The sequence below is a fragment of the Trichechus manatus genome, unplaced genomic scaffold (genome assembly GCF_000243295.1).
Source record: "Trichechus manatus latirostris isolate Lorelei unplaced genomic scaffold, TriManLat1.0 scaffold00087, whole genome shotgun sequence".
Taxonomy (NCBI): Eukaryota; Metazoa; Chordata; class Mammalia; order Sirenia; family Trichechidae; genus Trichechus; species Trichechus manatus.
Genome location: NW_004444023.1, coordinates 6,254,375 through 6,270,214, shown reverse-complemented (window position 1 = coordinate 6,270,214; position 15,840 = coordinate 6,254,375). Strand labels below are relative to the sequence as shown.

At 46.6% G+C, this 15,840-nt stretch overlaps 1 protein-coding gene across 1 annotated transcript in view; it reads right to left on the bottom strand.

Annotated features, from left to right (window-relative positions):
- Positions 1-15,840, bottom strand: part of LOC111821474 (sialic acid-binding Ig-like lectin 8) — a 68,540-nt gene that overhangs the window by 50,502 nt on the left and 2,198 nt on the right. Inside the window, exons 2-5 of the mRNA XM_023736210.1 lie at positions 11,901-11,975; positions 1,453-1,539; positions 1,262-1,372; positions 1,050-1,100 (exon numbers count right to left, since the gene is read on the bottom strand). Coding sequence (XP_023591978.1) covers positions 1,050-1,100; positions 1,262-1,372; positions 1,453-1,539; positions 11,901-11,975 — 324 coding nt within the window. The remainder of the gene's footprint in view (positions 1-1,049; positions 1,101-1,261; positions 1,373-1,452; positions 1,540-11,900; positions 11,976-15,840) is intronic.

Genomic DNA, 15,840 nt, shown 5'->3' with positions numbered 1-15,840 from the left:
ATAGAGTAGCTGGGGCTGAGGTCTGGGGACCATGGTTTCTGAGGACATCTAGGTCAACTGGCATAACAAAGTTTATTAAGAAAATGTTCTGCACCCCACTTTGGTGAGTGGCATGTGGGGTCTTAAAAGCATGTGAGTGGCCATCTAAGATGCATCAATTGGTCCCAACCCATTTGAAGCAAAGGAGAATGAAGAACACCAAAGACACAAGGAAAATATTAGCCCAAGAGACAAAAGGTCCACATAAATCAGAGACTCTGTCAGCCTGAGACCAGAAGAACTAGATGGTGCCCAGCTACCATCAATGACCACCCTGACAGTGAACACAACAGAGAGTTCCTGACAGAGCGGTAGAAAAGTGTGGAGAAGAACTCAAATTCACATAAAAGTACCAGACTTAATGGTCTGCCTGAGACTGGAAGAACCCCTGAAGCCATGGCCTGCAGACCTCCATTAACTGAGAATTAAAACCATTCTTGAAGCCTACTCTTCAGACAAAGATTAGACTGGATTATAAAACATAAAATAATACTCGTGAAGAGTGTGCTTCTTAGTTCAAGCAGATTCACAAGAACAAATGGGTGACTCCTATCCAGAGGCAGGAAGGGAAGGCAGGAAGGGACAGGAACTGGTTGAATGGACACAAGAATCCTGGGGTGGAAAAGGGGAGTGTTCTGTCACATTTACATGGATTGCAACTAATGTCATATAACAACATGTGTATAAATTTTTGTATGAGAAATTAACTTCAGGTATAAACTTTCACCTAAAGCACAATAAAATTTAAAAAAAGACGAGGCTAGAGGCATCATCAGGACTTGGATGAAAAACAGCCTCAAAGTCCAGTTCTGCTGTTTGGAGAGGGACCCCTGGGTTCACAAATAAGTTGTCTCTGGTCACCAGGGTGAGGTTAGGAGAAGGTAGGGAACCCCAGCCTGGCCCCTACTCTGAACAGTCCCAGGGAGGAGAGTTGCTTCCCACCTATGCTGTTTCCTTGGGAGACAGTTATGCTTATGTTCAGTGGCGAGTCTAGGACAGAAAGTCATGACCAATCTCCACTGGAGGAGGATGGGTGGGGATTGGTCCTTGATCCCCAGGAGCTGCAGAAATGGGAAAGACATGAATGCAGACATCTCCATGGTCACCTCTCAGTCCAGATTGCACGACCTGGCACACAGTTTCTAAGTTCCTGATCCCTCTCATCCCTGCTGCCTTCAGGAAGCCTTCATCAGAGACCCAGGTGTCTTCATCCAGCACTCACAGGACAGATTGAGCTGGACGGTCCTCTCTATGGTCACACCTGTTCCAGGGAATGTCACCTGGCAGGTGAGGTTGGTGCCGTGGTCCTCGAGCCATAGGGTAAGGGTGAGCACTGAGGAGTGGGGGCCCGTGTGATACCTGGGGGAGATGCAGATTCCTGTCCATGAAAAGATGGGGGCGTTCTCCGCTCACAAGCCCATGGCACAGTGCAGGTTAGGATCTTGGGGGAGCCAGACTCCAGGGTCCCCAGGATCTGGATGTTGGGAGTCAGGTTTAGGGCTAGTGGGAGAAGGGGAGACACAGGATCAAGAGTATCTCAACAGCAACTGGTTTGTTTTTTTGGTTCTGGGGCGTTGGGGAGGAAGTGGAATTTAGGGTGAAGCCTCCTCAGACTGTAAATTTTGGTGTGGGGGAATTATAAGAGACTAACTGAAAAGTGTCTCCAAAACAACAACTCAAAGATTCACTACAAAGTGAACACCTTCCAAGAAATGGAACATTGCAAGAACAAGACCCAGCCATGTGCCCCTACGTTCCCTCTCCTGAAGGAACTCCTAGCTCAAATTAATGGCAACTGAAAACCCCTTCCCAAGAGTAACACAGTACACAATACTGGGGAAGCCAGCACAACTTGTACAAGGCAAGGTCATAGAAGCTACATAGACATATCCAAACTCCCTGAGGGACCGAATTACTGGGTTGAGGGCTGGGGATCATGGTCTCAGGGAACATCTAGCTCAATTGGCATAACATAGTTTATAAAGAAAATGTTCTACATTTTACTTTGGTGAGTAGCATCTGGGGTCTTAAAAGCTTGTGAGCGGCCATCTAAGACACTCCACTGGTCTCACCCTGTCTGAGCACAGGAGAATGAAGAAAACCAAAGATATAAGGGAAAGATTATTAGTCCAAATGACTAATGGACCACAAGTACTACAGCCTCCACCAGACTGAGTCCAGCACAATTAGTTGGTACCCAGCTACCATCACTGAGTGCTCTGACAAGAATCACAAAAGAGGATCCTGGACAGAGCTGGAGAAAAATCAAGAACAAAATTCTAACTCACAAAAAAAAAAAAGAAGAAGACCAGACTTACTGTTCTGACAGAGAGTAGAGAAACCCTGAGAGTATGGCCCCCAGACACCCTTTTAAGTCAGTAATGAAGTCACTGCTGAGGTTCACTCTTCAGCCAAAGATTAGATGGCCTATAAAACAAGATGAGACCAGACATGCACACCGACCCAGGGGCAAAAATGAGAAGGCAGGAGGGTACAGGAAAGCTGGTAATGGAGAACCCAAAGTCAAGAGGGGAAAAGTGTTGACATCATAGGGTTGGCGACCAATGTCACAAAACAATGTGTGTACTAATTGTTTAATGAGAAGCTGGTTTGTTGTGTAAATATTAATCTAAAGTTAATCTAAATATTAATCTAAAAAAATATATATCATATTTAAAAAAAATACCCTTCCCTTCGATTCCAACTCACGGTGACCCTATAGGACAGGGTAGAACTGCCCACATACGGTTTCCCAGACTGTAAATCATTTTTTTAAAGTGTATTGGCAAAGGTAATTTTGTGTGTGTGTGTTTTAGGTGAAATTACAGTGCAAATTAGTTTCTCATTCAAAATTTATACACAAATTGTTTTCTGACATTGGTTGCAATGCCTGCAATGTGTCAGCACTCTCCCCCTTTCCCTTTACACCATGGGTTCCCTGTGCCCATTCGTCCAGGTTTCCTGTGCCTTCCTGTCTTCTCGTCTTTGCTTTTGGGCCGGTGTTGCCCATTGGGTCTTGTATACTTGATTGAACTAAGAAGCATATTCCTCACGTGTGTTATTGTTTGTTTTTGTTGTTTTTCTTCTAGGTGACAAAGATAATTTTTAACACATACACAGTTAACATTAGATGCTGAAACAATTTGGAGACGTGTATAATTGTTTTTAGGTGCTCTCGAGTGGGTTCCAAATTATAGCGACCTTATGTAAAACAACATGAAACATAAGGTCTTGTGCCATCCTCACAATGGTTGCTATGTTTGAGCCTATTGTTGCAACCGCTGGGTCAATCCATCTCATTGAGGGTCATCCTCTTTTTTGATGACCATCTGCTTTACAAAGCATGATATCCTTCTCCATGGATTGGTCCCTCCTGAGAGTATGTCCAGAGTAAGTGAGACGAAGTTTTGCCATCCTTGCTTTAAGGAGCATTCTGGCTATACCTCTTCCAAAACAGATTTGTATAATTAGGAAGATCCTATCTTTCTTTGTGATCAGAGTTCAAGGTTCAAGGCATAATTTTAGGTAATGGACATTCCTCTAACTTCTGCCCATATCCATTGTACCCACCAGACACAAGAATTCTTTGTTAGTCTCCACCTTGGATTCCAGTAAATCTTTAAGCGAGCAAACTGCCACATCTTTCTCCTGCGAGGGTCTGGTGGGTTCGAACTGCCCGTCTTCCAGGTAGCAGCCGAGTGCTTAACCACTGTGCCACCAGGGTTCCTTAGGCACAGAAGCAAGGAAGCACAAGTGCAGAAAGACTGATGCCAAGTGGAGATCACCAAGGAACCGAGGAAGAAAAGCTGAAAGGGACAAGGATTTTCTTCCAGAGAGGACAGAGAAAGACTTCCCCTAGCATGTGCCCTGATTTCAGACTTCTAGCCTCCTACACTGTGAGAAAATAAATCCCTTTTCATTGAAGCCACCCACTCACGGTATTTCTGTTATAGCAGCACTAGGTGACTAACGCACTCAACCCCCACAAGGGCCCCCATTCTCTCTCACAGCAGGGGCAGTTGCAGCATGTCTGTGATCAGAAGGGCTGGCCTGTGGCCATTCTGCTTCCCAAGACCTCCAGTTTGCAAAAAAAAAAAAGCAGAATAATGGGTAAGAGAAGCACAGGGAAGATACAGATAATCTAACGGGTAAATGACCACAAGAGAGGAACTTAAGACCATAGAACATTAGAGTTGGAGTTATTCTAGTCTCACTTCTCCCATTTGCAGAAGTAGATACTGAGGTCCACAGTGGACAAATGACTTCCCCAAATCACACGGTGCCCTGTATCATGCACCACTCTCTGCACATCATTGAACTTTTGTCTCCCCAGGATTCAGTGGGGGGAGAGAAGATTTTTATGTTAATTTGAGCGGGAAGAATTGTCAGTTCTCCCCATGAGATGACAGAGGAAAATTAATTCACAGTATCTATGCTATGCCTTGAGCTGGAAGTAAAGGGTCAATATGACAATTCTAGTCTTTGTCTTTGAGTAGAACAGCATCTGGTTGAGAGACACACAAGCCACTGGACAATTGTGACGCCATAGGGGAGGAAACTGTGATGAGGGAAGCACAGGCTGGGACTTGGTGGGGCTCTTGGTCTTCTGGACTGAGAGATGAGTTCACACAGAGGGATGGGCAGAGTGGACATAGTCAGGACTCTCAGGCAATCATGACAGATGCAGTTTCTATAGATGACCCTGGGGTCCTGGGAATTCCTGGACCCTCAGGAATTGTGTCTCTAATCCCACTCACTCTCCCACTGTCCTGGGAATCCTCAGCCAGCCAAGTCCTCTGGTTCTCTATGTGACCAATCCCACCTCTGCCCCAGCAGTGGTCAGGGCAGAGACCAGAGGGGGCACTCTCTCTGCTTAGGACATAGTCTGTTGTTAGCTGCCATGGAGTTAGCCCCCAACTCATAGTGACCCCATGCACAGTGGAACAAAATACTACCCAGTCCTGTCCCATACTCATGATTGGTTGCAGATTGGACCATTGTGATCCACAATATAGTATATTGCCAGACCTTTCTCCCTAGTCCGTTTTAGTCTGGAAATTCCGCTGAGACAAGTTAATCATCATAGCAACATGCAAGCCTTCACTGACAGATGCTGGGGGGTGGTTGCACATGAAGTACATTGACCAGGAATCCAATGCAGGACAGAATCTGCCTCCTGGGAATACCTGACCTTGCTCCTGGTAGTGTCCATGGTATTGATGAAGAGTTGAGGGTTGACTGACTTTGGTAATGTCTGCAAGTCAGCTAAGGGGCCTGATAGCACAGAAAAAGGGACTCTAGTCCTAGGCCGGGGGCACTGGTGATTCAGTGGTAGAATTCTTGCCTTCTATGTGTGATACCTGGGTTCAATTCCTGGCCAATGCACCTCATGCTCAGCCACCAACCATCTGTTAGTGGAGCCTTGTGAGTTTTTATGATGTTAATCTGGTTTCAGCAGAGCCTCCAGACTAAGAAGGACTAGGAAGAAAGGCCTGACAATCTGTTTCCAAAAATCAGCCAGTAAAAACCCTGTGGATCACGAGGGTCTGATCTGCAATCAATCATGGGGATGGCACATGCCCAGGTAGCATTTCATTCTGTTGTGCATGGGGTTTTCATGATTTGGGGCCTGACTCAACCGCTGCAAACAACAACGGCCCTGGGTCAGGAGGAGGAACATGTCAGATAAGCTGGGCACAACTCAGGCTTATCTGGAAGGAGGGAATCTGGGGAGAGACAGACCTGGATACTGGTCCGGGCTTCTCTCTCTGTTCCTCTTTCTTGTCCTTCCATCCACCCTCAGGAGTGTCCTGTGGATGACATCAGGCTGTTGTCACCAGGTTCAGGGGCAGAGAAGGTGAAGGTTATGTGGTTCCCTTAAAATAAAACCCAAAACCCATTGCCATCGAGTTGATTCTGACTCCAAGCGACCCTACAGCACAGAGTAGAACTGCCCCATAGGGTTTCCAAGGAGGGGCTGGTGCGTTTGAACTGCCAGCCTTTTGGTTAACAGCCAAGCTCTTAACTATTATACCAAGGCCCCATTTCATCCTCCCAACATCCCTGACAGAGAGGGGTCATTCTCCCTATCTGATTGAGGAGACAGCTGACAATCACACAGGTGAGTGGTTATGGTAATGTCTTAGCTATCTAGTGCTGCTATAACAGAAATACCATAAACTGGTAACTTTAACAAACAGGAATTTATTTTCTCATTGTTTCAGATGATGGAACTACAAATTCAAGATGCTGGCTCTAGGGGAATTCTTTCTCTCTCTGTTGGCTCTGGGGGAAGGTCCTTGTCTCCATTCAGCTTCTGTTTCTTTGTTCCTTGGAGATGTCATGTGGCGTGGCATTTATCTTCCCCCAACTGCTTTTTTGCTACTTGCTTAAATTGCTCTTTGTCTTAGACTGGGTTCTCTAGAGAGGCAAAACCAGTGAAGTATATATATAGAGAGCTCTGTTGGCACATAGCTTGGCTGCCAATCAGAAGGTCGGCAGTTCAAATCCACCGACCGCTCCTTAGAAACCCTATGGGCAGTTCTACTCTGTACTATAGAGTCGCTATGAGTTGGAAATGACTTGAAGGCAACAAGTTTTGTTTTGGTTTATATATATATGTATATATACACACATACATATAAACACCAAAAACACCAAACCTGTTGCCGTCGACTCTATTCCGACTCATAGTGACCCCATAGGACAGAGTAGAACTGCCCCATAGGGTTTTCAAGGAGGGCCTCGTGGATTCGAACAGCCGACCTTTTGGTTATCAGCAGTAGGTCTTAACCAGTACGCAACCAGGGTTTCCAATACATATATATATATTGGATGCAGGCCACACCCCCACGGAAACTCCCTTTCAACTGATTGGCTGCTCATAGCAGATCTCATCAAGAAGGCGATTACATCATTTCATAACTGCCAAACTACAAAACTGCCAAACCACCGAGAAATCTGTCCAGCCAAGTTGACACACAGCAGTAATCATCACATTCTTTTATATCTCAAAAGAGACGGACTTAAGACAAACAACCACACTAATACTACATCATTAACGTAACAAAGAAATTCCATTTCCAAATGGGATTATAGCCATAGGTATAGGGATTAAAATTTATAATACATATTTTTGGGGAACACACTTCAATCCATAAAAGGTACCTAGTTATCAAAGGTGGCCCCAAACCATTCCACCCCTCCTTATACAAACATGGTGCTTGTCCAATTGCAAGAGGGAGTTTTTTTCTCCTCCATTTGAACCTGGACTTGGTTGTGATGCTTTGACCAATAGAATATGGAGGAAAAGATGTTATGAGACTTCCAAGGCTCAGACATTAAGAAGACCTGACAGTAGAAACAATCCAAGTGTCCACCAAGAGGTGTACGGAAGTTAGAACAATTAGGTATGGTTTGTATCTAACATCAGTTAGTCAAATGTTTGTTTTAGTATATAGTGTACATTTTCTATGCTAAAAAAACATTAAAGAAACACTTGCAGGTACACTAAAATATCTTTAATATAATACAGCAATAATAATGTTTTGATGCACATCGCAAGGTAGCACCCTTTTGTTTTTACCAACATGCCTCAAATTTTTAATATAATAGGCTTTACGGGACTTGGTTTCTAAGTACTGATTCTATGTAAGTTGGACATTTGTAACCCAGGAACTGCTACAAAGTGGTGGTTTTCAAAAACAGAAATTTACTATCCCACAGTTCTGGAGATTTGAAGTTCAAACCAGATTATCGGCCGTGGTGATTCCCTCTGAGGCTCTGAGAGAGAGAAACAGTTCCATGCCTCTGTCCTAAGTTCTATTGTCTCCCGGCAATCCTTGGAATTCATTGGCTTGCAGCTGTGTCTGCCTCCGTTGTCACGTGGCTATCTTTCCTGTCTATACCTGTCTCTGTATCTATTCTTCTAATTTATAAGACACCACTCAAATGGGATTAGGGCCCACCCTGCTTCAGCAGGCATTGTCCCTGGGTCTCTTTGACTTGATTAAAAGGGCCATTTGCCTGTTCACAGGAGTCCCATCATCCCAGGGAAAATGAGTGTGGGCTGAGTGTTTTCAGGGAGAAGCTGATCCCGATGCCCCCATATCTGTCCCTCTGGGTTCCATGTCCACACCTCAATCCTGTCTCAAGAAGGAGGGGCGCTTAGTCAGTCCTGTTCCGCTGGAGGCCTCCACACCTGCAGAGAAATCTGGGTCTCAAATCAGAGTCAGTTACCTTAATTCTAACTCCAGGAATTTGAGGTCCATCACTGGGCTTCCCTGCAGAAGGACAGGTGTGCTCACCTGGTGTAGTAGATCCTGGTGAGGCCACAGGTGAGGAGGAAGCCAGCCCCCATGAAGCCCCCCTAATCAGGGTGAAGAACCCTCTTGCTCTACAGTCACACAGCGACAGCAAGAAGGGCTACACGGGGGAGGAAAATGGGTTGAGGCTCTGTCCCCTGCCCTCCATCCATCACAATGACCAAACAAACACCTACTAGGTTCCCTCCTTCAACACATGCTCACAACTCACTCTGCACAGAGAAGCTCAAAGAGACATGCTGGGAGCCCATCGGGTGCTGAGCCAGGCAGGTGAATTCCCCTCCATTTTCAGATTCTACTTTGGGCAGCTCCAGGACCCCAGGGTTCAACAGCTGGAAGGGTCTCAGGGTTAGGCTCCCCCAGACCCAGCTCAGCCTGGCAGGGGGTTGCTGCTGGCGATACAGACCAGATGCAAATACTGGCCCTTGTGTACATGCAGTGATGAAGCATTTCTTATGATAGTGAATTCTAAAGAGAGACAGAGATTCTGAGAATCAGAGAGAAAAAGAGATTCAGAGAAAAAGGAAGGGTACAGAAAGAGACAGGGTAAGGGGGACAACACAGACACACAACATAGACTGAAAGAGCAGAGTCTCTGTAAGAGGGACCCAGACAGGGAGCTGTGATGTTAATTGTATGTGTCCACTTGGCTAAGCTATGGTGCCCATTTGATTGGTCAAACACTGGTCTAGATGCTGCTATGAATGTACTTACATGTTGGCCTAAAGTAAAGCAGATGACTCTCCAAATGTGGGTGGGCCTGACCCAATCAGTTGATGGCTTAAAAAAAAAAAAAAACAAAACTGAGGTTTCCAGAGGGAGAAAGATTTTGCTCAAGACTATAAATAGGTATCCTGTCTGAATCTGTACCCAAACCAACTCTCCTACAAAATTTGGACATAAGACTGATAAATATTAAAAGATTCTGTCCAACACTGGGTTGGTGAGGCTGGGAAGAAACACATACTTTCACTCCTCATTGGTGGGACTATAAACTTGCTCAGTGTCAAAAAAATTTGGCCATTTTTTTCCCAGGTGCTGTCGAGTCAATTCTGACTCATGGCAACCCCATTGGTGCAGAATACAGCTGCTTCATAGGATTTTCAAGGCTGTGATCATTTAGAACCAGATTGCCAGGCCTTACTTCTGAGGCACCTTTGCGTAGGTTTGAACCCCCAAGATTTTGGTAAGCAGTAGAGCACTTAACCAATTGCACCACCCAGAGACTCCAATTTGGCTGTATCTCTCAAAATTAGAAAGAACATACAATCCAGTCACTTTGCTTTTAGGTATTTGTTTCACAGACAAGACACACTTGTGAAAGTAGAGATAAGTAGGTAAAATATACAAGCTTATTCATTGCATTCTTTTTTTTTTTTTTTTTAGTTACTGGAAAAACTTAATGACATCCTTTTCTATTAATAAAAGATGTGCCTAGGAGCAGATCTGTCCATACAGGAGGATACTGCACAGTGAGAGATAAGAATGAGGACAGTCTTTACTGCTGACATTGAACGACCTCTTGGACACATTAGGTGGAAAAGCCAGAGCACTGAGCAGCATGCACAAAACACTAGTCTCTTCTAGGGAGGGGAGCTGGCATCTGGGACAGACTTTGCCATGCATTTTGAATTTCAGCCATAAGAACATATTTCCTCTCCAAAATGACTTACATAAACACTATTGGTGGCACAGTGGTTAAGAGCTGGGCTGCTAACCGAAAGGTCAGCAGTTTGAATCCACCAGCTGCTTGCTCTTTGGAAACCCTACAGGTAGTTCTGCTCGGTCCTATAGGGTTGCTATGAGTTGGAAGTGACTCAAATGCAATGGGTTTGGGTTTTTTTTTTAAAGGGAAAAAAAACAAGGCTACAGGAGTCATCAGGAGTTGGATGATAAGGGGCCTCAAAGTCCTGTTTTGCTGTTTGGAGAGGGACCCCTGGGATCACCAATAAGTGTGTCTCTGGTCACCAGGGTGAGTCCAGGAGGAGGTGGAGGACCCCGGCTGGGCCCCTGCTCCCAGTAGCCCCAAGGAGGAGACGTGCTTCCTACTACCTGTGCCATTTCCTCGGAAGACAGTTATGCTCACAATCAGTGGAGAATCTAGGACAGAAAGACATAGGGAACCTCCATCGGGGAGGGTAGCTGGACATTGGCCCTCAATCCCTAGGAGCTGCAGAAATGGGGAAGGGGTGGAGGCAGACATTTCCCAGGCCCCCTCCCAGTCCACATTCCAGAACCTGGCACACAGTGTCCAAGGCCCTGACCCCTCCCAGCCCTGCTGCCTTCAGGAACCCCTCATCAGATTGTCCCCACCCAGTAATTATAGGACACGATGAGCTGGACGGTCCTCTCCGTGGTCACACCTGCTCCAGGGAAGGTCACCTAGCAGGTGAGGTTGGTGCCGTGGTCCTGAGGCTGTGGGGTGAGGATAAGCACTGAGGACTGGGGAATCGTGGGAGGGGTTCCAGGGGGAGATGGAGCCCCCATCCATGAAAAGAGGGAGGCCCCCCATCCATGAAAAGATGGAGGCCTTCCATCCACAAAAAAAAACCTCTGGGTTGGAGACACAGGTCTTGCCCTGGGAGAGTCTGTTTCTTAGGGTTCGTATCTCTGGGAACTAAGATCTGCAAGATTTAGAGGAAGCCCTAAGAGGAAGATGGGGGAGAGGAAAGACTGTTGACCAGTGACCATCCTCAGAGCAGGAACCTATGAGATAGAAGTTGTCAGGGCCAGGCTGTCCTTGGAGACCAACCATCACCTCCCTACATCCACTCATGGGACTCTGAGGTCAGAGAGGGCAAGAGACACACCCAAGTTCACAACCAAGGCAGGGCTCAGCCTCCATCTCTGGCCTCCATGTTGACGTACTTCCTCTTAGGTAGCACGTCTACAGTGTGAAATCGGGTCCCACCTGGACTGAACCCACTGAACCCCAGGCTCTAGGGTTTGTGGAGGTCAGTCCTGCCAGGGTGGGGCCCAGGAGGGGCTTGGGAGCTGAGATCAGGCACATGAGAGATGGGGCAGCCCTGGTAGACGTGGGAGGCAGCCTCCCCTCCCTCTCTCCCTACCTACCTCTCACAGAATCCACTTGGTGGGTGCTTCTTCTCTGCACAACCCAGCTGAATGCTGCCCTTGGGGACACCATGCAGTGGGGAGATAAAATGTCTCCTGGAATCTATATCTCCCCGTGACAGGAGCTGTGAGGGGGGACACACAGGCAGGGGTGGGGTCACTCCCGCCAGGTTAGAGGTTTCATTCTCAGGAGGACAGGGCAGAGGGGACATTGTCTGGATTCTCGAGCTGTGGAGGTGAGGATTCTATGTGTTAATAATTGCCAAGGACACAGAGAGAGCCCGAGTCCTAGGAAGCCCCAACAACTGAAGCTGAGGTTATCTGTACAAGGGACTTGGTAAGGAAGAAAGCAGAAAATAGAAGAGAATGGTTTCGAAAGGGTCAGATTTCCCTTTATCTTGACAATCTGGATGCCAGGACCAACCCCATCACAACTGCTGTTTCACTGGCCACACTTGTCATTACTCCAGAACATGTCGGGGGCGGCCCCGTGTCCAGGGCTTTGTTTGTGCAGGTCCTGCTGCTCCTGGGAGTCCAGAGCTAAAAAGGAATGCCAGCTGTGGGATTTCCCCGCTCAGGGTGGTTCAGATTCAGTGCATCTGAATCTGGAAAAGATTATTTTTAACTCTGTGGCAGGGGCTCAAACAGTAAAACACACAGCTCTTAAATGAAATGTGGGAAGTTCTAACCCACCCAGTGGTGCCTTGGAAGAAAGGGCAGGTGATCTACATCTGTAAGATTAACCCATTGCTGTCAAGTTGATTCCAACTCCTAATGACCCTAAAGGGCAGAGTAGACCTGCCTTATAGGGTTTCCAGGAAACTCTGGTGGTGTAGTGGTTAAGTACTGTGGCTGCTAACCAAAAGGTGAGCAGTTTGAATCCACCAGGTGTCCTTGGAAACTCTGTGGGGCAGTTCTACTCTGTCCTATAGGGTCGCTATGAGTCGGAACCAACACAACGGCAATGGGTTTGGTGGGGTTTTTTTGTTTGTTTTTATACGGTTTCCAAGGCTGTAATCTTTACGGAAACAGACTACTACATCTTTCTCCCTTGGAGCAGCTGGTGGATTCAAATTGCAGACCATTCAGTTAGCAGCAGAGTGCTTAACAACTGAGCCACCAGGGCTCTGACTGAAAACCCTATGCAGCACAGTTCTGCTCTGACACACGAGTGGGGTTGTCATAAATCAGAATTGCCTCAACAGCAATTGGTTTGCTTTTTAGTTTTGGGGCTTGGGGAGGAAGTGATGGTCATCCTAGGAAGTGAAGCCTCCTCAGACCATAAATATTTTGAGGGGGGGGTGGAATTACAAGAAACATCCAGAAAACTGCCTCCAAAACAACTCAGTGATCCACAACAAAATGAACACCTTCCAGGAAATGCAACATTGCAAGCACAAGACCCGGCCATGTGCCCCCTCCACTGCCTCTCCTCCTGAAGGAGCCACTAGCTCACATTAATGGAAACTAAAAACCCCTTCCCTTCAAGCTGATTCCAACTCATAGTGACCCTATAGGACAGAGTAGAACTGCCTCATAGTTTCCAAGGTTGTAAATCTTTAAGAGAGAAAACTGCCACATCTTTCTCCTGTGGAGGATCTGGCGGGTTCGAACTGTAACGTTCGGTTAGCATCCGAGTGTTTAATCACTGCGCCACCAGAGTTCCTTAGACACGGAAGGAAGCACAAGTGGGGAAAGACTGGTGCCAAGTGAAGATCACCAAGGAACCGAGGAAGAAAAGCTGAAAGAGACAAGGATTTTCTCGCAGATCAGACAGAGAGAGCCTTCCCCTATCCTGTGCCCTGATTTCAGACTTCTAGCCTCCTAAACAGTGAGAAAATAAATTCCTGCTCATTAAAGCCACCCACTTGTAGTATTTCTGTTACAGCAGCACTAGACAACTAAGAACCCAACTCCCACAGGGGCCCCCATCCTGACCTACTCTCTCACACCAGGGACAGTTGCAGCATCTCTGTGGTCAGAAAGGCTGGGCCATAGCCATTCTGCTTCCCAAGGTCCCCAAATTGCAAAGAAAAGTAGAATAATGGGTAAGAGAAGCACAGGGAAGATACAGATAATCTAATGGGTAACTGGGCACAAAAGAAGAACTTAAGACCATGGAATATCAGAGCTGGAGTCCTTCTAGTCTCACTTCTCCAATTTGCAGAAGAAGAGACTGAGGTCCAGAGTGGGCAAATGACTTCCCCGAATCAGTGTCCTGTCTATGCACCACTCTCTGCACCTCATTGAACTTTTGTCTCCCCAAGATTTATTAGGGTGGGAGATGAGAAGCTTTTTATGTTAATTTGAGTGGGAATAATTGTCAATTCTCCCTATGAGATGAGGGAGGAAAATTCAGTCACAGCATCAATATTTTGCCTGGAGCTGGAAGTAAAGGGATGAATATGACAGTTCTAGTCCTTGTCTTATAGAACAGCATCTGACTGGAAGACAGACAAGCCACAGGACAAGTGTGGTGCCATAGGGGAAGAAGCTGTGATGAGGGGAGCACAGGCCGGGGCTGGGTGGGGCTCTTGGTCTTCTGGACTGAGAGGTGAGTTCACACAGAGGGATGGGCATAGTGGACATAGTCAGGACTCTCAGGCAATCATGAGGGTTGCTGTTTCTATAGGTGACCCTGGGGTCCTGAGAATTCCTGGACCCTCAGGAATTGTGTCTCTAATCCCACACACTTTCCCACTGTCCTGGGGATCTTCACTTAGCCACCAACTCCTCTGGTTCTCTATGTGACCAAGCCCACCTCTGCCCCAGCAGAGGTCAGGGCACAGACCAGTGGGGGCCTCCCTCTGCCAAGGACAGACTCTTGTTAGCTGCCATGGAGTCAGCACCCAACTCTTGACAACCCCACGCACAGCAGAACAAAATGCTACCCAGTCCTGTGCCATCCCCATGATCAGTTGCAGATTGGACCATTGTGATCCATAGAGTTTTCATTGGCTGATTTTTGGAAGGATATTGCCAGGCCTTTCTTCCTAGTCCATCTGTGATGGTTAAGATGGTGTGTCATCTTGTCTGGGCCATGATTCTCAGTGTTTTAATGTGATCACTCACATGATTGAATATACTGCGAGTAGCCAGTCAGATGAAAGGGAGTCTCCTTGGGGGCATGGCCTGCATCTGAATATAAGCAGATGTTCTGGCTTTTTGCTCTCTCTGGATCCTGCAGCTGCCTCCTGTCATCTCATCTCTGGTTCTTTGGACTTGAGCTGTCAGCTTATCTGCCAAATTTGGGATTCGTCAATCTTCACAGCCTGTGAGTGGAGCCCTGCTCTCTGACCTGCCGATCTTGGGTTCGCCAGCCCCTGCAGCTATGTGAATCGGGAGAAACCTTGTAGTCTTGCCTGCTGATCTCGGAATTCATCAAACTTCACAGCCTGTGAGTGGAAGCCCTGCTTTCCAACCTGCTGATCTTGGGCTCGCCAGCTTCTGTGGTTGTGTGACTTGGGAGAGGCCTCTACCCTGATTCACAGACTTGGGACTTTCTAGCCTCTACAGTCACGTGAGCTGTTTCCTTGATATAAATATATATATATACATATATACGCTTTACTGGTTTTACTTCTCTAGAGAACCCAGCCTAAGACACCATCTTAGTCTGGAAGCTGCACTTAAACAGGTTCACCATCATAGCAACCTGCAAGCCTCTACTGTAAGATGGGTGGTGGCTGCAGATGAGGTGCATTGGCCAGGAATCAAATCTGAGACATACTCTGGCTCCTCAGGAACCCTGGCAGTGGCCTTGGTGCTGTTTGTGGTGCTGATGAAGATTTGTGTCCTGGATTGAATTATATACCCCAAAATATATGTTGTAGATCCTAACCTCTATGCCTGTGGTTATAATCCCATTTGGGAATGGGTTGTCTTTGTTATATTAATGAGGCAGGGTTTGTATAGGGTGTATCTTGAATCATTTTTGAGACATAAACAAGAGAGCAAAGCAGAGATTGGGGAAGAGATGCCAAGCCACATGAAGATCACCCAGGAACAGAAGCTCAAAGAGACAAAGACCTTCCTCCAGAGCCAGCAAAGAGAGAGTCTTCCCCTAGAGCCAGCACCCTGAATTCGGATTTCTAGCCTCCTAAACTATAAAAAGGAAGAAGAAGGCTCCAGGAATTGATGGAATACCAATTGGGATGTTTCAACAAATAAATGCACCACTAGAGGTGCTCACTTGTCCATGCCAAGAAATTTGGAAGACAGCTGCCTGGCCAACAGACTGGAAGAGATCCATATTTGTACCTATTCCAAAAGAAAAGTGATCCAACAGAATGCAGAAATTGTCGAACAATGTCATTAATACCACACGCAAGTAAAATTTTGCTGAAGATCATTCAAAAGTGGTTGCAGCAGTACATCAACAGGGAATTGCCAGAAATTCGAGCTT